This window comes from Ranitomeya variabilis, chromosome 2 (assembly GCF_051348905.1).
Source record: "Ranitomeya variabilis isolate aRanVar5 chromosome 2, aRanVar5.hap1, whole genome shotgun sequence".
In the NCBI taxonomy this organism is placed as follows: Eukaryota; Metazoa; Chordata; class Amphibia; order Anura; family Dendrobatidae; genus Ranitomeya; species Ranitomeya variabilis.
In genome coordinates, this window is record NC_135233.1 from 169,626,496 (window position 1) to 169,643,400 (window position 16,905).

Below are 16,905 nucleotides of genomic sequence, written 5' to 3' on the forward strand. Positions count from 1 at the left end.
ATCACCCCCCCTGTGCTCCAATCCACCCCCCCACCACCCCTTCATACTTACCGATCCTCCCGGTGTCCGTACGTCTCCTCGCTGGGCGCCGCCATCTTGGAAAATGGCGGGCGCATACTCAGTGCGCCCGCCGAATCTGCCAGCCGGCAGATTCCTTACAGGTACATTTTGATCGCTGTGGTAGGTTCTATCACAGCGATCAAAATAAAAAAAATAATAAATACCCCCCCCCTTTATCACCCCCATAGGGACAATAATAAAATAAAGAAAATATTTTTTTTTTTTTTTTTTTTCGTTTTCCACTAGGGTTAGGGTTAGAACTAGGGGTAGGGTTAGGGGTAGGGTTACGGGTAGGGGTAGGGTTAGGGTTATGGCATGTGCGGATTTGGCTGCGGATCCGCAGCGGATTGGCCGCGGATCCGCAGCGGATTGGCCGCGGATCCGCAGCGGATTTGGCCGCGGATCCGCAGCGGATTGGCCGCGGATCCGCAGCGGATTGGCCGCGGATCCGCAGCGGATTTGGCTGCGGATCCGCAGTGGATTTGGCTGCGGATCCGCAGCGGATTGGCCGCTGCAAATTCGTTGCAGTTTTCCATCAGGTTTACAGTACCATGTACACCTATGGAAAACCAAATCCACTGTGCCCATGGTGCGGAAAATTCCGTGCAGAAACGCTGCGTTGTATTTTCTGCAGCATGTCAATTTTTTGTGCGGATTCCGCAGCGTTTTACACCTGTTCCTCAATAGGAATCCGCAGGTGAAATCCGCACAAAAAAACACTGGAAATCTGCTGTAAATCTGCAGGTAAAACGCAGTGCCTTTTACCTGCAGATTTTTAAAAAATCGTGCGGAAAAATCTCACACGAATCCGCAACGTGGGCACATAGCCTTAGGGTTAGGGTTGGAATTAGAGTTAGGGTACCGTCTCACAGTGGCACTTTGATCGCTACGACGGTACGATCCGTGACGTTCCAGCGATATCCATACGATATCGCTGTGTCTGACACGCAGCAGCGATCAGGGACCCTGCTGAGAATCGTACGTCGTAGCAGATCGTTTGGAACTTTCTTTCGTCGCTGGATCTCCTGCTGTCATCGCTGGATCGTTGTGACAGCGATCCAGCGATGCGTTCGCTTGTAACCAGGATAAACATCGGGTTACGAAGCGCAGGGCCGCGCTTAGTAACCCGATGTTTACCGTGGTTACCAGCGTAAAAGTAAAAAAAACCAAAACGTACATACTCACATTTCGGTGTCCTTCAGGTCCCTTGCCGTCTGCTTCCCGCTCTGACTGTCTGCCGGCCGGAAAGTGAGAGCAGCTCACAGCAGTGACGTCACCGCTGCGCTCTGCTCTCACTGTACGGTGGCACTCAGTCAGAGCGGGAAGCAGACGGCAAGGGAACTGAAGGACACCGAAATGTGAGTATGTACGTTTTTTTTTTTTTTTTTACTTTTACGCTGGTAACCACGGTAAACATCGGGTTACTAAGCGCGGCCCTGCGCTTAGTAACCCGATGTTTACCCTGGTTACCCGGGACCTTGGCATTGTTGGTCGCTGGAGAGCGGTCTGTGTGACAGCTCCCCAGCGACCACACAACGACTTTCCAACGATCACGGCCAGGTCGTATCGCTGGTCGTGATCGTTGGTAAATCGTTATGTGAGACGGTACCCTTAGGGTTGGAATTAGGGCTAGGGTTGGAAATAGGGTTAAGATTAGGCTTGTGGTTAGGGTTAAGGATAGGGTTAGGGTTGTGTTGGGGTTACAGTTGTGGGTAGGGTTGGAATTAGGGTTAGGATTAGGGTTAGGGTTGGATTTAGGGTTACGGATGTGTTGGGGTTAGGGTTGTGGTTAGGGGTGTGTTGGGATTAGGGTTGTGATTAGGGTTATGGCTACAGTTGGGATTAGGGTTAGGGGTGTGTTGGGGTTAGTGTTGAAGTTAGAATTGAGGGGTTTCCACTGTTTAGGCACATCAGGGGTCTCCAAACGCAACATGGCGCCACCATTGATTCCAGCCAATCTTGCGTTCAAAAAGTCAAATGGTGCGCCCTCCCTTCCAAGCCCTGACGTGCGCCCAAACAGTGGTTTACCCCCACATATGGGGTACCAGCATACTCACAACAAACTGGGCAACAAATATTGGGGTCCAATTTCTCCTGCTACCCTTGTGAAAAAAAAATTGCTTGCTAAAACATCTTTTTTGAGGAAAGAAAAATGATTTTTAATTTTCACGGCTCTGCGTTGTAAACTTCTGTGAAGCACTTGGGGGTTGAACGTGCTCACCACACATCTAGATAAGTTCTTTGGGGGGGTCTAGTTTCCAATATGGGGTCACTTAGGGGGGGTTTCTACTGTTTAGGCACATCAGGGGCTCTGCAAATGCAACGTGATGCCCGCAGACCATTCCATCAAAGTCTGCATTTCAAATGTCACTACTTCCCTTCCGAGCCCTGACGTGCGCCCAAACAGTGGTTTACCCCCACATATGAGGTATCAGCGTACTCACAGCAAACTGGGCAACAAATATTGGGGTCCAATTTCTCCTGTTACCCTTGTGAAAATAAACAATTGCTTGCTAAAACATCTTTTTTGAGGAAAGAAAAATGATTTTTTATTTTCACGGCTCTGCGTTGTAAATTTCTGTGAAGCACTTGGGGGTTGAACGTGCTCACCACACATCTAGATAAGTTCCTTGGGGGGTCTAGTTTCCAAAATGGGGTCACTTGTGGGGGGTTTCTACTGTTTAGGCACATCAGGGGCTCTGCAAACGTAACATGATTCCCGCAGACCATTCCATCAAAGTCTGCATTCCAAATCGTCACTACTTCCCTTCCGAGCCCCGGCATGTGCCCAAACAGTGGTTTACCCCCACATATGGGGTATCAGCGTACTCAGGAGAAACTGCACAACAACTTTTGGGGTCCAATTTCTCCTGTTACCCTTGGGAAAATAAAAAATTGTGGGTTAAAAAATAATTTTTGAGGAAAGAAAAATAATTTTTTATTTTCATGGCTCTGCGTTATAAACTTCTGTGAAGCACTTGGGGGTTCAAAGTGCTCACCACACATCTAGATTAGTTCCTTGGGAGGTCTAGTTTCCAAAATGGGGTCACTTGTGCGGGAGCTCCAATGTTTAGGCACACAGGGGCTCTCCAAACGCGACATGGTGTCCGCTAATGATTGAAGCTAATTTTCCATTCAAAAAGCCAAATGGCGTGCCTTCCCTTCCGAGCCCTGCCGTGCGCCCAAACAGTGGTTTACCCCCACATATGGGGTATCATCGTACTCAGGACAAACTGGACAACAACATTTGGGGTCCAATTTCTCCTATTATCCTTGGGAAAATAAAAAACTCCGGGCTAAAAATCATTTTTGAGGAAAGAAAAATAATTTTTTTATTTTCATGGCTCTGCGTTATAAACTTCTGTGAAGCACCTGGGGGTTTTAAGTGCTCACTATGCGTCTAGATTAGTTTCTTGGGGGGTCTAGTTTCCAAAATGGGGTCAATTGTAGGGGAGCTCCAATGTTTAGGCACACAGGGGCTCTCCAAACGCGACATGGTGTCCACTAACGATTGGAGCTAATTTTCCATTCAAAAAGTCAAATGGCGCGCCTTCCCTTCCGAGCATTGCCGTGCACCCAAACAGTGGTTTACCCCCACATATGAGGTATCGGCGTACTCAGGAGAAATTGCCCAACAAATTTTAGGATCCATTTTCTCCTGTTGCCCATGTGAAAATGAAAAAATTAAGGCTAAAAGAAATTTTGTGTGAAAAAAAAGTACTTTTTCATTTTTACGGCTCAATTTGTGAAGCACCTGAGGGTTTAAAGTGCTCACTATGCATCTAGATAAGTTCCTTGGGGGGTCTAGTGTCCAAAATGGGGTCACTTGTGGGGGAGCTCCAATGTTTAGGCACACAGGGCCTCTCCAAACCTGACATGGTGTCCGCTAACTATGGAGATAATTTTTCATTCAAAAAGTCAAATGGCGCTCCTTCCCTTCCGAGCCTTACCATGTGCCCAAACAGTAGTTTACCCCCACATATGAGGTATTGGCGTACTCAGGAGAAATTGCCCAACCAATTTTAGGATCCATTTTATCGTGTTGCCCATGTGAAAATGAAAAAATTAAGGCTAAAAGAAATTTTGTGTGAAAAAAAAGTACTTTTTCATTTTTACGGATTAATTTGTGAAGCACCTGGGGGTTTAAAGTGCTCACTATTCTTCTAGATAAGTTCCTTGGGGGGTCTAGTTTCCAAAATGGGGTCACTTGTGCGGGAGCTCCAATGTTTAGGCACACGGGGGCTCTCCAAACGCGACATGGTGTCCGCTAAAGATTGGAGCCAATTTTTCATTCAAAAAGTCAAATGGCGCTCCTTCCCTTCCGAGCCCTGCCGTGCGCCCAAACAGTGGTTTACCCCCACATGTGAGGTATCAGCGTACTCAGGACAAATTGGACAACAACATTCGTGGTCCAGTTTCTCCTTTTACCCTTGGGAAAATAAAAAAATTGTTGCGAAAATATCATTTTTGTGACTAAAAAGTTAAATGTTAATTTTTCCCCTCCATGTTGCTTCTGCTGCTGTGAAACACCTGAAGGGTTAATAAACTTCTTGAATGTGGTTTTGAGCACCTTGAGGGGTGCAGTTTTTAGAATGGTGTCACTTTTGGGTATTTTCAGCCATATAGAACCCTCAAACTGACTTCCAATGTGAGGTGGTCCCTAAAAAAAATGGTTTTGTAAATTTTGTTGTAAAAATGAGAAATCACTGGTCAAATTTTAACCCTTATAACTTCCTAGCAAAAAAAAAATTTGTTTCCAAAATTGTGCTGATGTAAAGTAGACATGTGGGAAATGTTATTTATTAACTATTTTGTGTCACATAACTCTCTGGTTTAACAGAATAAAAATTCAAAATGTGAAAATTGCAAAATTTTCAAATTTTTCGCCAAATTTCCGTTTTTTTCACAAATAAACTCAGAAATTATCGACCTAAATTTACCACTAACATGAAGCCCAATATGTCACGAAAAAACAATCTCAGAACCGCAAGGATCCGTTGAAGCGTTCCTGAGTTATTACCTCATGAAGGGACACTGGTCAGAATTGCAAAAAATGGCAAGGTCATTAAGGCCAAAATAGGCTGGGTCATGAAGGGGTTAAAAGATTAATTAAGGAGAAACAAAATTAATGTACTGAAAATCCAATATTATAACATAGAAAAGTAATTTTCATTCTAACTTTCAAGCTGTCAAAACTAATTAGGCATATTAAAAGCCAAAGTATTAACATTTGCTTCTAGACACATTTCTGCATAAAATCAAATGGTCACAAGATTGATGTAATTCCATAAAGTAAATCTTAGTGACCCATCCCCTGTATTTCTCATCTTTACATGAGATGCTATGCGACTCTGCAGCATGATCCTGATTAGCATGCCATTAAGGCGAAAAGAGAAAAAAACTTCAGGGCTCTGAAGTCACATCATGACAGTACAAGTGAAACATGTTTCACTAATGCAGCCTTAATTCATTTTGTTTCTGCAGAGAGAGCAAGCTCACAATGCTACTTCGAGAGTCTCTGGGGAACATGAACTGCCGCACTACAATGATAGCTCACATTTCGGCTGCTGCAGGCAACTATGCTGAGACACTGTCCACTATTCAGATCGCTTCTCGGGTGCTGAGGATGAAGAAAAAGAAAAGCAAGGTAAGAGACGCTTGATTAAAAATACCGTTGTCATGTTATTGGAGGGAGAGTTCAGATCAATTGCAATAAAGCAACAGATTGTGGGATAAGAAAGAGTGGTGTTTTAGATTAGATGAGTGAGATAGACTCAGTATGAGAGCCATATGGACTAGCATGACATGTTGATGAATTCAGGGCTACTATTAGTTCAACAAATGTTTTGTGTCTATGTATAACTTGTAAAATAATGTCATTTCTATCTAAATACATCTAAATTATTTGCAAATCCATTTAAAACTGTAGATCCTGAAATCTGTATAACAATTATAGATCAAGATTTACTGGTAGTATCCAAAATATTTATTCGGGGAAGGATCCTACATCTAATTAATATGTTATTGTACTCATTCTCATGTAGGTCTTTTTTTCTATTTTGTGTTATCAAAATTATTTCTGTATTTTACAGTCTTTACACGGCAATCATTGGGGTATTTTTTTTATCAATGACATACAACTTTGTGAACTCTTAAATGAGTTTATTTCATTTTTTTTGTTTCATTCAATTAGTTACAGAAGTTGTATTATATGTAAAGATATTTGTCCTGTGTCAAAGCTCTCATACACGAGAAGTCAAATCTTTTGCTTGTCATTTTTTATTTTGTTTGTCTTATTTAACATTTCTTCATACAAATTGTTTTCTTGATTACCAGTATACATCAAGTTCATCTGGAGGAGAGAGTTCCTGTGAAGAAGGACGAATGCGCAGACCGACTCAACTGAGACCATTTCATTCGAGAAATGTAGTTGACCCTGATTTCCCTCTTCTCAGTTTATCCAGTGATCCAGATTATTCTTCAAGCAGTGAACAGTCATGTGATACAGTTATTTATGTTGGCCCCAATGGAACAGCCCTGTCCGACAAGGAACTTACAGATAATGAAGGGCCACCAGACTTTGTCCCAATTGTTCCAGTTCTGCAAAAGTCAAAAAATGAAGTGAAACTTGAGGATGTAAATGAAGTTGTGCACAACAAACCGGAAAGAGATTGTCTAAAATGTAATACTTTTGCAGAACTGCAGGAAAGGTTGGACTGTATTGATGGTAGTGAGGAAACTATCCAATTCCCATTTGAAGAGCTGCCTGCTCAGTATAGCGGAGACCAATCAACAAAAGCTTTATGCCCAGCCACAGAACCAAAAAACTTAGAATCAGATATAGAAGAAAGTATTGCAGAAGATGTAGAATATGACAAAGATAGTAGAGAAAATGTTGGCCCAGCTTCTAAAATGCCAAGAAATCACTCTCCAGTTCCAGCTGGTAATGTAGCTAGTACATCTACTCCATCTTCTCCCAGGAGTGTTACTGGTAGCTGTGGAATGACAAATGGAACCTCTCAATTAGTACAAAATGCCAGTTTACAGGGAAGTCGAGAAAGTTTGAACAGTTGCGGCTTTGTGGAAGGAAAACCAAGAGCAATGGGATCACCAAGATTAGGTATTGCTAGTCTCTCTAAAACGTCAGAGTACAAACCACCAAATTCTCCATCACAGAGGTGTAAAGTATATACACAGAAAGGAGTAATACCTTGCTCTACTCCTCCACAGTTTACAAATAAAGATCCCGGATCACTATTGGCATCTCTACCGCAACCAGAGATTCGGACTCCTCCTGTTGGTATGAGTCCTCAAATCATGAAAAGATCAGTATCAAATTCAAGCAATTTATCTTCTGAATCTATACTTATAGAGCAGCAAAGTTCAGAGGAGACCAAAAAAGAAGTCCTTAATACAACAATGGTAACTTTGCAACAACCATTGGAACTAAATGGTGAAGATGAATTAGTTTTTACCCTAGTTGAAGAATTAACCTTCAGCGGAGTCCTTGACAATGGTCGGCCAACAAGTATTATCAGTTTTAATAGTGACTGTTCTGTGCAGGCTATGGCTTCTGGTTCAAGACCTGTAAGTATTATTAGCAGCATAAGTGAGGACCTTGAATGCTTTACTAATTCAGCACCTATGTCTGAAGTCAGCCTCACACAGTTCTTACCCCTTCCTAATCCTGGACTAGAAGAAAAGTGTCAAGAAGGTGGAAGCAGGAGGTCTTCCATCAGCTCCTGGTTGAGTGAAATGAGCACTGGTAGTGATGGTGATCAGTCCTGTCACAGTTTTATTGCTCAGACATGCTATGGCCATGGTGAAGCATTGGCTGAGCCCCCTATTTCTGAATTTACAACTGCATTGCAGAATATTAGTGTGATGTGTGCAAACAACAGACATAAGCCAGAAATGGACAAAGTGTTCATTCAGTCAGAAATGCTTGACCCTGTACAGAATAATGCATCCACTATAAAGAACTGCAAGATTTCAGCAGTAGGGAAAACCACAGTCACTATATCAAATACCTCAAGTTTGAACATCTGTGAAAACTACATTCCAATGAAAACCAACATTACAGTTTATCCCTGCATTGCAGTGAGTCCTTTTAAAGCCCAGGATGATAATGAATGCCTGCCAGAATTCAATCTGCCTGACAAATTGTCACAGTCTGTTGAAAATGATGCTAAAGACTGTAAAATGGAACCTATATTTGATGATCCTTGGTTAAAACGTAATGATGATAACAAAAGACAGAAAAATGAAGCAATGGATGGACAACTAGCTGAATCAGCTAACTGTATAACTGACCGTGACTTGTACAGAAAGCAAAGTTTGTCTGACAGATTAAGCTGCAGCAGTGGAGAAGGCAGCATCTCCCCACTCTCTGAGAGCATTAAGAGGGTTGTAGATGGGTGTGAAATGGCACTAACCACACAGAGTCTAGCTCTCATAAATGATTACTCACAAAGAGGTAGCCTTCCTAGAGTGTTGGAAAGATCTTGTAAGCTTGAGGAGCAGGATATCTTGAGTTATGACTCCGAGAATAACACTGCTGGATCCGTCAACCCACTTCAAATCAATAGATCTACTTTAGAGAGAAAAGTTGCTTCCCCTAAACATTGCATTCTTACTCGCCCCAAAGGTATTCCGCCTCTTCCACCAGTAAGGAAATCAAGCCTAGATCATAGAAATAGGGCAAGCCCTCAGCACACTGTAAACAGCCCATCAAAACACTCTCTCTCTTCCTTACCTAGTCTTCCAGATGAACTTAATGGTAAATTGACAGGATTCAGTATGGACACTAGAAGCAACAGTAGTAGCAAGTTATTTAGTGCCAAACTAGAGCAGTTAGCTAGCAGAACTAATTCTTTGGGAAGATCCAATGGAAGTCACTATGAATGCTTATCTTTAGAACGAGCAGGGAGCCTTTCATCAGTGAGCTCAAGAATAATCCTTAGCAAAGACAGCACTTTGCCAAGGTCTGGGAGAAGTCTTAATCGAAGTGTTTTGTCATCTCCAGTTAACACCTCTCAGTCTGCAGGAGCTTCTCCTAAAGCAACCCCTTCAAAGATATCAGCAGTAAGCAAGCTGCTTCTTGCCAGTCCTAAGGCCCGTAGTCTCTCTGCTTCTACAACCAAAACCCTGAGCTTTTCCACAAAGTCACTTCCACAATCTGTAGGACGAAGCTCAAGCCTTCCTCCAAATGGAAAAAATATGTCTTGGTCAACACAGTCTCTCAGCAGAAATAGAGGCTCTGGTCTTGCTTCCAAGTTGCCGTTAAGAGCCGTTAATGGTCGAATTTCAGAGTTACTCCAAGGAAGTGCAGGAAGTCGAGGTGTTCATTCCCACGGAAATGCAGACACAGATGAACGTGGTGCTCTCCATGCTGAGGAGAAACCCACTGTACACACTTTACCTTCCCCCTATAGTAAAATCACTCCTCCACGAAAACCACAACGCTGCAGCAGTGGCCATGGCAGTGACAACAGCAGTGTTCTTAGTGGTGAACTGCCACCTGCTATGGGCAAAACTGCACTCTTTTATCACAGTGGTGGAAGCAGTGGATATGAAAGCATGATGAGAGACAGTGAAGCCACGGGAAGTGGTTCTTCTGCTCAAGATTCTATGAGTGAAAACAGTAGCTCTGTCAGCGGGAGGTGTCGAAGTCTTAAATCATCAAAAAAAAGATCTAATTCAGGTATGGTTCAATGTAGTTTTGAAATTTTCTAATTTCTGGCCAAATATGTAATATATACCGTATATGTTAAAAGGGTTTTCCGGCATGGCATTGTTGATAGACTGTCTTGGGTATAGACCATCAATATTAGCCCAGTGGGGATCTTAAGGCTAAACCTTCAAAATTGTGATCCTGCAAAAGCCCCTTGAACCCCTCAAGAGTAACAACACAGCACTGCAATCTTTTCTATTTATCCACATAAAAGTCAGCTACGTTATCTGATTTGGATGTTAAAGTATTTTAGTAGTTCTGTATCTGAGGGCACTAATTTATCTGGGCAACATCTGTGCAGTGGTTGTGTCCCCTGCTTGTGTGTCTCTCCAAAAGAATAGTGGTGGCTGCACTGGATTTTGGTAGAATTGCTCCTGGACTGAGATCTTGTGCTGCTTCTTCCATCAAACATATACATAAAAAAGTATTATTTGATGTATGTCTCTGACAGGAGGCCGTGAGCATATGCTACCCAAATGTTTTTTTTCACTGAGTCCTTGTATACAGTAAACTGCTTGGTCCTATACTCTTATGACGCCTATGAGGCGAACAGGACATTCTGTTAGGAGACAAAAGGCACTGTGTGTATCAGCTCACATACAGGCCTGACATATGACAGTGACCGCACACTGATGTTATTATTCACATACTAATCCCAGGATTATGTTACACAGGACATAAGTGGTACTGTAATGTAGTCATCAGCCCTTTACCCTTTGCATGAATCAGCTGTAGAACATTGGTGCTGTTGACATCATCAGGAGACAAATTGATTGGAGGAGCAGCTGGGAACCATAAAATTGTATGCTATATTAGTAATCAATAGCGCACAAAAAGGCTATGAGAAAAATGGCCTTGGATATAATTAAGCAATAAAATTGATTGCATTGGCTGTAGGATCCTGTACTCTGCTTGCATTATGCCAGTTCATTTTTCTTTTGCAAGCTGATAGACTACAGTACTATATAACTTCAATGGAAATCCATATTGCTCTGAGCCATCATGTTTGTTCAGTGCTACAGAAAAAAAATATTCTATAGTTATAATGCCATTTTTTATGTAAAATATATCACGACCTTAATTTATATAAGTGTTTTCGTATATAAGTTTAATGTCACAAATTCACAGATTCACGTTAAAAGTGACCTCTAGATTTAAATAGCTGGTAATGCTAAAAAGAAAGGCATTTTTAATATTTTTATTAGCTTTTGTTGTACAGCTGTCTCCAATGACCCCTCACAGTCATTCTAAAGCAGTATGGAGGGTAGACTACCATAGATGTAGAGTAACTCTACATCTATAGAACGCTAGCCAGGAAAAGTCAAAAGCTATTGAAAATCTGGGGCTTACCAACAGCGTTTTTTAAGATGATGCTTAATTTTAAACTATTTCAATTTTAAACATGAGCAACTTGACCCTGGATACTTCTTGATTTTTAGCAATGATCAATAGCTTCATAATACAGGGTGAACCAAAAGTAGGTGGACAGTAGGTGGAAGAGAGTTATAGATATATGTTTAGTTACTGTCCACCTCCATTTGATTCACGCTGTATATTATACGAAATTACAAGTGTGGGCAATACATTTTACCAAAGGGCCACTTAAGAAACTAGGACTGTTGTGGTGGGCCGAACTAAGTGACCAAACTCAACTCAGAATTCATTTTCTCACTTTAGAAAAGGCAAGAAATCATATGACTGCTGACATCTATAAAGCGTTGTGAAATTAATGGTGGTATAAAAGTGAATGAATATGGTTTTGATTGGCAGCTACCGCTAAGAATATGGGTTGTAATAAGGCCTTTCGTCACTTTTATTAGTAGTGAGTCAGCACATGTTACCCATACTGCGAAACATCACTGGTGACCACTCACAAGAGCAGCGGCAGAGACGTGTCGCTGGAGCATGGAAAGGTGAGTAATTGATTCATGTAGCGAAACCCAATGGACAGAAAAAGCTATTCCTGGAGAACCGCTGCTGTGTGAACGTATACATACACGATGCATGAAGAACCAAAACCACAACAATAAGCAGCATGACAGAAAATAAAATTTTTCAAAAATCGAACTATCTATGCTAAAACATGTGCAAGCCACAAATGACTACATATAGGGACTAGTCGCTAACAAATATAACAAAGAGAGATTATGGATCTCAAGGACCCAGAAAAAACGACCATACGCCCAAACAACGATGTATAAAAGGTTTAAATTTTATTATTTAACAACAATTGTAGAAAAAAAAAAAATATATATATGTATGTGAATATACATCACATTAATGCGACACATATGATGTTAGGTGCTGCAGGATGTGCATGAACACCACAAGAAGCATACCAAGGGCGCATGGAGCCAGGAAACACAAACCCATCCATATAGAAATGATCAGCAGGGGGTAAAGGTGCCTCAGATTATAATACATATAGCCACCCTGCTGTAACTAAGGTAGTTTCATCTTGCATCTATAAACAGCGACCCAAAGGTCCGGGTATCAAAAAAATAGTCGACAAATGCCCATTACCTTTTTAGTAGCAAGAGTGGGTGAGATGTGTCCGGGGTCCATGCGCCCTCCCCGACGCACGTTTCGGTAGTTATACCTTCCTCAGGGGGAGTGATATGTATTATAATCTGAGGCACCTTTACCCCCTGCTGATCATTTCTATATGGATGGGTTTGTGTTTCCTGGCTCCATGCGCCCTTGGTATGCTTCTTGTGGTGTTCATGCACATCCTGCAGCACCTAACGTCATCTATGTCGCATTAATGTGATGTATATTCACATACATATATATATATATATTTTTTCTACAATTGTTGTTAAATAATAAAATTTAAACCTTTTATACATCGTTGTTTGGGCGTATGGTCGTTTTTTCTGGGTCCTTGAGATCCATAATCTCTCTTTGTTATACACGATGCATGAGCAGTGCTCGCAGCAAATAATGAATACATGAACTACAATATTGCTAGACACATTAAAAATGTGCAATACTTAATTACATTTTTGATCTAACCACTTCATATTAATTACCGTATTTCGCGGACTATAAGACGCACCGGACCATAAGGCGCACCCCAAATTTGGGGTGAAAATTGCAGAAAAAAAGATTTTTTATAAGATGGGGGTCCGTCTTATTGTCCGAATTTACAGTATCTTACCTGAGGGCTGGTGGTGGCAGAGCAGGGTCACAGGAGGCATGGTGTCGGCAGAGGTGGGGTGATGCGGTACGGCGTGCACCTGAGCAGGGTCCCTTCCTGCTTAGGTGGGCGACGCCACGGCCTGGTGTCCATGGGAGGGTGGCAGCAGTGGTTACCGACAGGAGCTGGGATGAGGAGGCACAGTGAGAGGTATGGCGTGGGCACCCTCCCTTCCCCTGGTGAGGTGATGGAAGGATCTCGTGGGCACATGGACTGGAGATGATGGAGGTAGTGGTGTACATTGTGAAGCGAGTATTCCACAGGAGCTCATATGTCTGAGTCCTTGCCGCTTCCCGGCGCTCCTCAGCTCAATAATTATTTCAGAAGCCGGTAATAAGTGAGGAGCTCCGCTACCGAGACACAGCCGCCATGACCGGACACTGCGGGAAAAGCGCCTCTGTACTGCTGCGAGCCCTGCTGGAGGCGGAGAGCCGGCCGTGCCATGCGGTGCTGAGGAGCGCCGGGAAGCGGCAAGGACTCAGACATCTGAGCGCCTGTGGAATACTCGCTTCACAATGTACACCACTACCTCCATCATCTCCAGTCCATGTGCCCACGAGATCCTTCCTGAACCTTGCTGCACCCATCCTGGGAAGCAAAAGGATGGAGTATACAGAGTCCAAAGTCCCGGTGAGGTGATGCAGCTGCAGCAGCCCGGTAATGCAGCAGAGCCAGGTGAATCCTGTTGATATCGGTGGGCGCGGCCATCTTCTTGAGGCCGCGCGTTCGCAGATGGAGCTCTGCTGCCCGGGGCTTCAGGAAAATGGCCGCCGCGATCCCCATCTGCGCACGCGCGGCATCCCGCGGCCATTTTCCTGAAGCCCCGGGCAGCAGAGCTCCATCTGCGAACGCGCGGCCTCAGGAAGATGGCCGCGCCCACCGATAACATCAGGATTCACCCGGCTCTGCTGCCTTACCGGGCTGCTGCATCACCTCACCGGGAAAAGGGACCCCGCACACTGCGCCTCCTCATCTCCGTACCTCTGCTGCCACACCTCTGCCGCCGCACCTCTGCCGCCACGGTAAGCCTGCATTGCGACTATTAGACGCACCCCCCATTTTCCCCCCTTTTTTGGGGGGGAAAAAGTGCGTCTTGTAGTCCGAAAAATACGGTAAGTACCTTACATTTTTAACATTTGCCTCAATATTGGTGTTCATTAGTGATGAGCGAGTATGCTTGTTACTCAAGTTTCTCCGAGTATGCTTGGGTGGTCTCCAAGTATTTTGGCGTGCTCGGAGATTTCGTTTATGTCGACGCTGCTGTATGATATGCGACTGCTAGACAGCTTGAATACATGTGGGGGGACTGCAGTCCCCACATGTATTTGGAGAAACTCGAGTAACGAGCATACTCGCTCATCACTAGTGTTCATGGATTCATTAGTCGCAGTGTGCTGACTCATCATGTATGAATATATTGGTATATTTGCCACATAGAGTATTTGTGCACTTGTATATTAATTTAATACTAAAGGTGTGCGGCCTGTGTTTTTTTTTGCTGTATTAATGGTATTTTCTATAGGCTTCTGACCTCAGATGACATATGCTGGATTAAAGTGATAAAATTAGATGTTACTCACCCTCCCCAAGTCTAGTTCTATCTTGCTGCCATTTTTTCAATCTGTTTAATGATTGCAGCAGTGACATTACGACTACAGCTAAATTCACTGCTGTTACCAATCACTGACCTCAGCAGATCAAGTTGTTTACATCAGCAGAGCCGCCTGAGCTCAGTGATTGGCAGCAGCGGTGATGTGAGCTGTAGTTGTGATGTCACCACCACTACAGCCAATAAACAAAGACAATAGCCGTGGTGGGGAGACTGAGTAACATCTGATTTATTATTTTAATGCAGTGCTTTGCAAACCTATAACCAGAAAACATAATTATATTAAACAATATATATGGACCTCCTGTACCAGCGCCTGCACTTAGTCTAAGGGCGCACAAGCGCCAGAAATGTGTCTGAGTGTTTTTTCTATCTCCAGTATGTGGATTTTAATTGATTGATACCTGTGGAATAAAATGTGATTATGCTATCTGTTTTTTGGATGTGCCTATCAACTTTCATTGTTTGGGATTATATACATAGTTAGGTCCAGAAATATTTGGACAGTGACCAAATCTTCGTGAATCTGCACACCACTGTTTTGTATTTAAGATGAAACAGATGCAACTGTTGTGAAGACTTGCAGGTTTAATTAAAGGGGTTGAACAAAAGTATCCTGTGAAACGTTTAGGAATTGCAAACATGTTTCCACAAAGCCTCCTCATTTCAGTTAATTTTACTATAAATAAAATGTTTATTTTTAATACTTTGGAATCCTTTGGAGGTAATGACTGCCTGAAGTCTGGACGCCATGGATATCACCAAACGCTGGGTTTCCTCCTCTGTGATGCTTTGCCAAGTCTTTACTGCAGCTGACTTGAGTTGTTGCTTGTTTGTGGGTCTTTTGGCCTTAAGTTAGTCTCAACATTGTGAAATGCTGCTTTGATGGGGTTGAGATCTGGTGACTGACTCAGCCATTTTAAGGCAGAATATTCCACTTCTCTGCCTTAAAAAGCTCCTGAGTTGCTTTCGCAGTATGGTTTGGGTCATTGTCCATCAGTATGCACAGTGCCAGTGATGGAGGAAATGTCGAAAACAGATGCTTTGAGTGGTGGAGGCTCTGTCCAGCCTCTTAAGACTAGGATAACTGGGACCTGTAGTACCATCCTCTTGCATTATGGGTGTGTCTGCTGTCCACCTGAAGTAATCAGCTCCCTTCTTCAACCACTAGGAAAGCAACACAGCATACTGAAGCTCTCGGTATATTGCTTTAAGCAGTCAAACTCAGCATTGTTCTCCTCTGGTTCATTCCTGTGTGCTCAGCTCCTGTCTTGTGTATTTGTTTCCTCTTCTGACCTCGGCCTCTTTACGGACTATACTTGCATCTTCTGATTTTGTGCCTTCTCTGTATTCCTGTTTTTTGATTAACTGTCCACTCCTGTCGGGCAGCAGCTAAGCCAAAGGCCCCAGCCCAGAGACCCCTGAGTAAGTCCAGATCACTTAACAGAGGTTAATGGGTGAAGGCCAGGACAACCAATGGGATCTGGTAAAAGGAGTGGCTTGCATGAACCCTGTCCATTGTAGCCAGCTGTCAGGTGTATTCAAATAAAATGTTCTCAATGTGCTAAAAATCAACATATATTTCCAAACTGATAATGCCAAACAGAAGTGATATAGCTTTACCACAGTGTCTATTTTTTTATTTTTTTTCTAACTTTTGTCACATACAGCTCACACAAAGGACACATTCTACACACACACACCTTACGCGGGTCCACCTACCATACACACAACCAGTGAAGACATTCCACACTCATAGCTTACACAGTGGACATATGCCTCACACAAAGAGGTTACTGCACACACAGTTCACACTGTGGACAAGACCAAACACCCATACAGTCTGCACAATGGACACATTCCACACACAAAGCTTAATCAGTGGACACATGCCTCACACAAAGAGGTTACTGCACACACAGTTCACACAGTAGACAAGACCAAACTAGACTCCGAAATTATTACAACACTAGGCTAATCCCTTAATTATTTAGACACCTCACTAAGCAAGAATTTACACAGGAGACACATGACACACCCATGCAGTCTACTCAGTGGACACATTCCACACACAAAGCTTAATCAGTGGACACATGCCTCACACAAAGAGCTTACAGAGTGGATAAATATTGCACACATAGCTCACACTGTGGACCAGAACAAACTAAATTAATTAGACACCCTACTAGACAGGAAATTCAGACCCCATATTAGAATCTAGTCCTGACCTCAGAATTAAAGTGATTGCCTACTCCTCGGACAACCCCTTCTTAAATACTATATTCTCCTGGGTAAAGTAAAAAC

The 16,905-nt window shown here is 43.0% G+C and overlaps 1 protein-coding gene across 1 annotated transcript in view; it reads left to right on the top strand.

The window, feature by feature from the left end:
• KIF26B (kinesin family member 26B) overlaps nucleotides 1-16,905 on the top strand; it is a 521,116-nt gene that overhangs the window by 456,161 nt on the left and 48,050 nt on the right. The window contains exons 11-12 of the mRNA XM_077283159.1: nucleotides 5,545-5,707; nucleotides 6,397-9,763. Coding sequence (XP_077139274.1) covers nucleotides 5,545-5,707; nucleotides 6,397-9,763 — 3,530 coding nt within the window. The remainder of the gene's footprint in view (nucleotides 1-5,544; nucleotides 5,708-6,396; nucleotides 9,764-16,905) is intronic.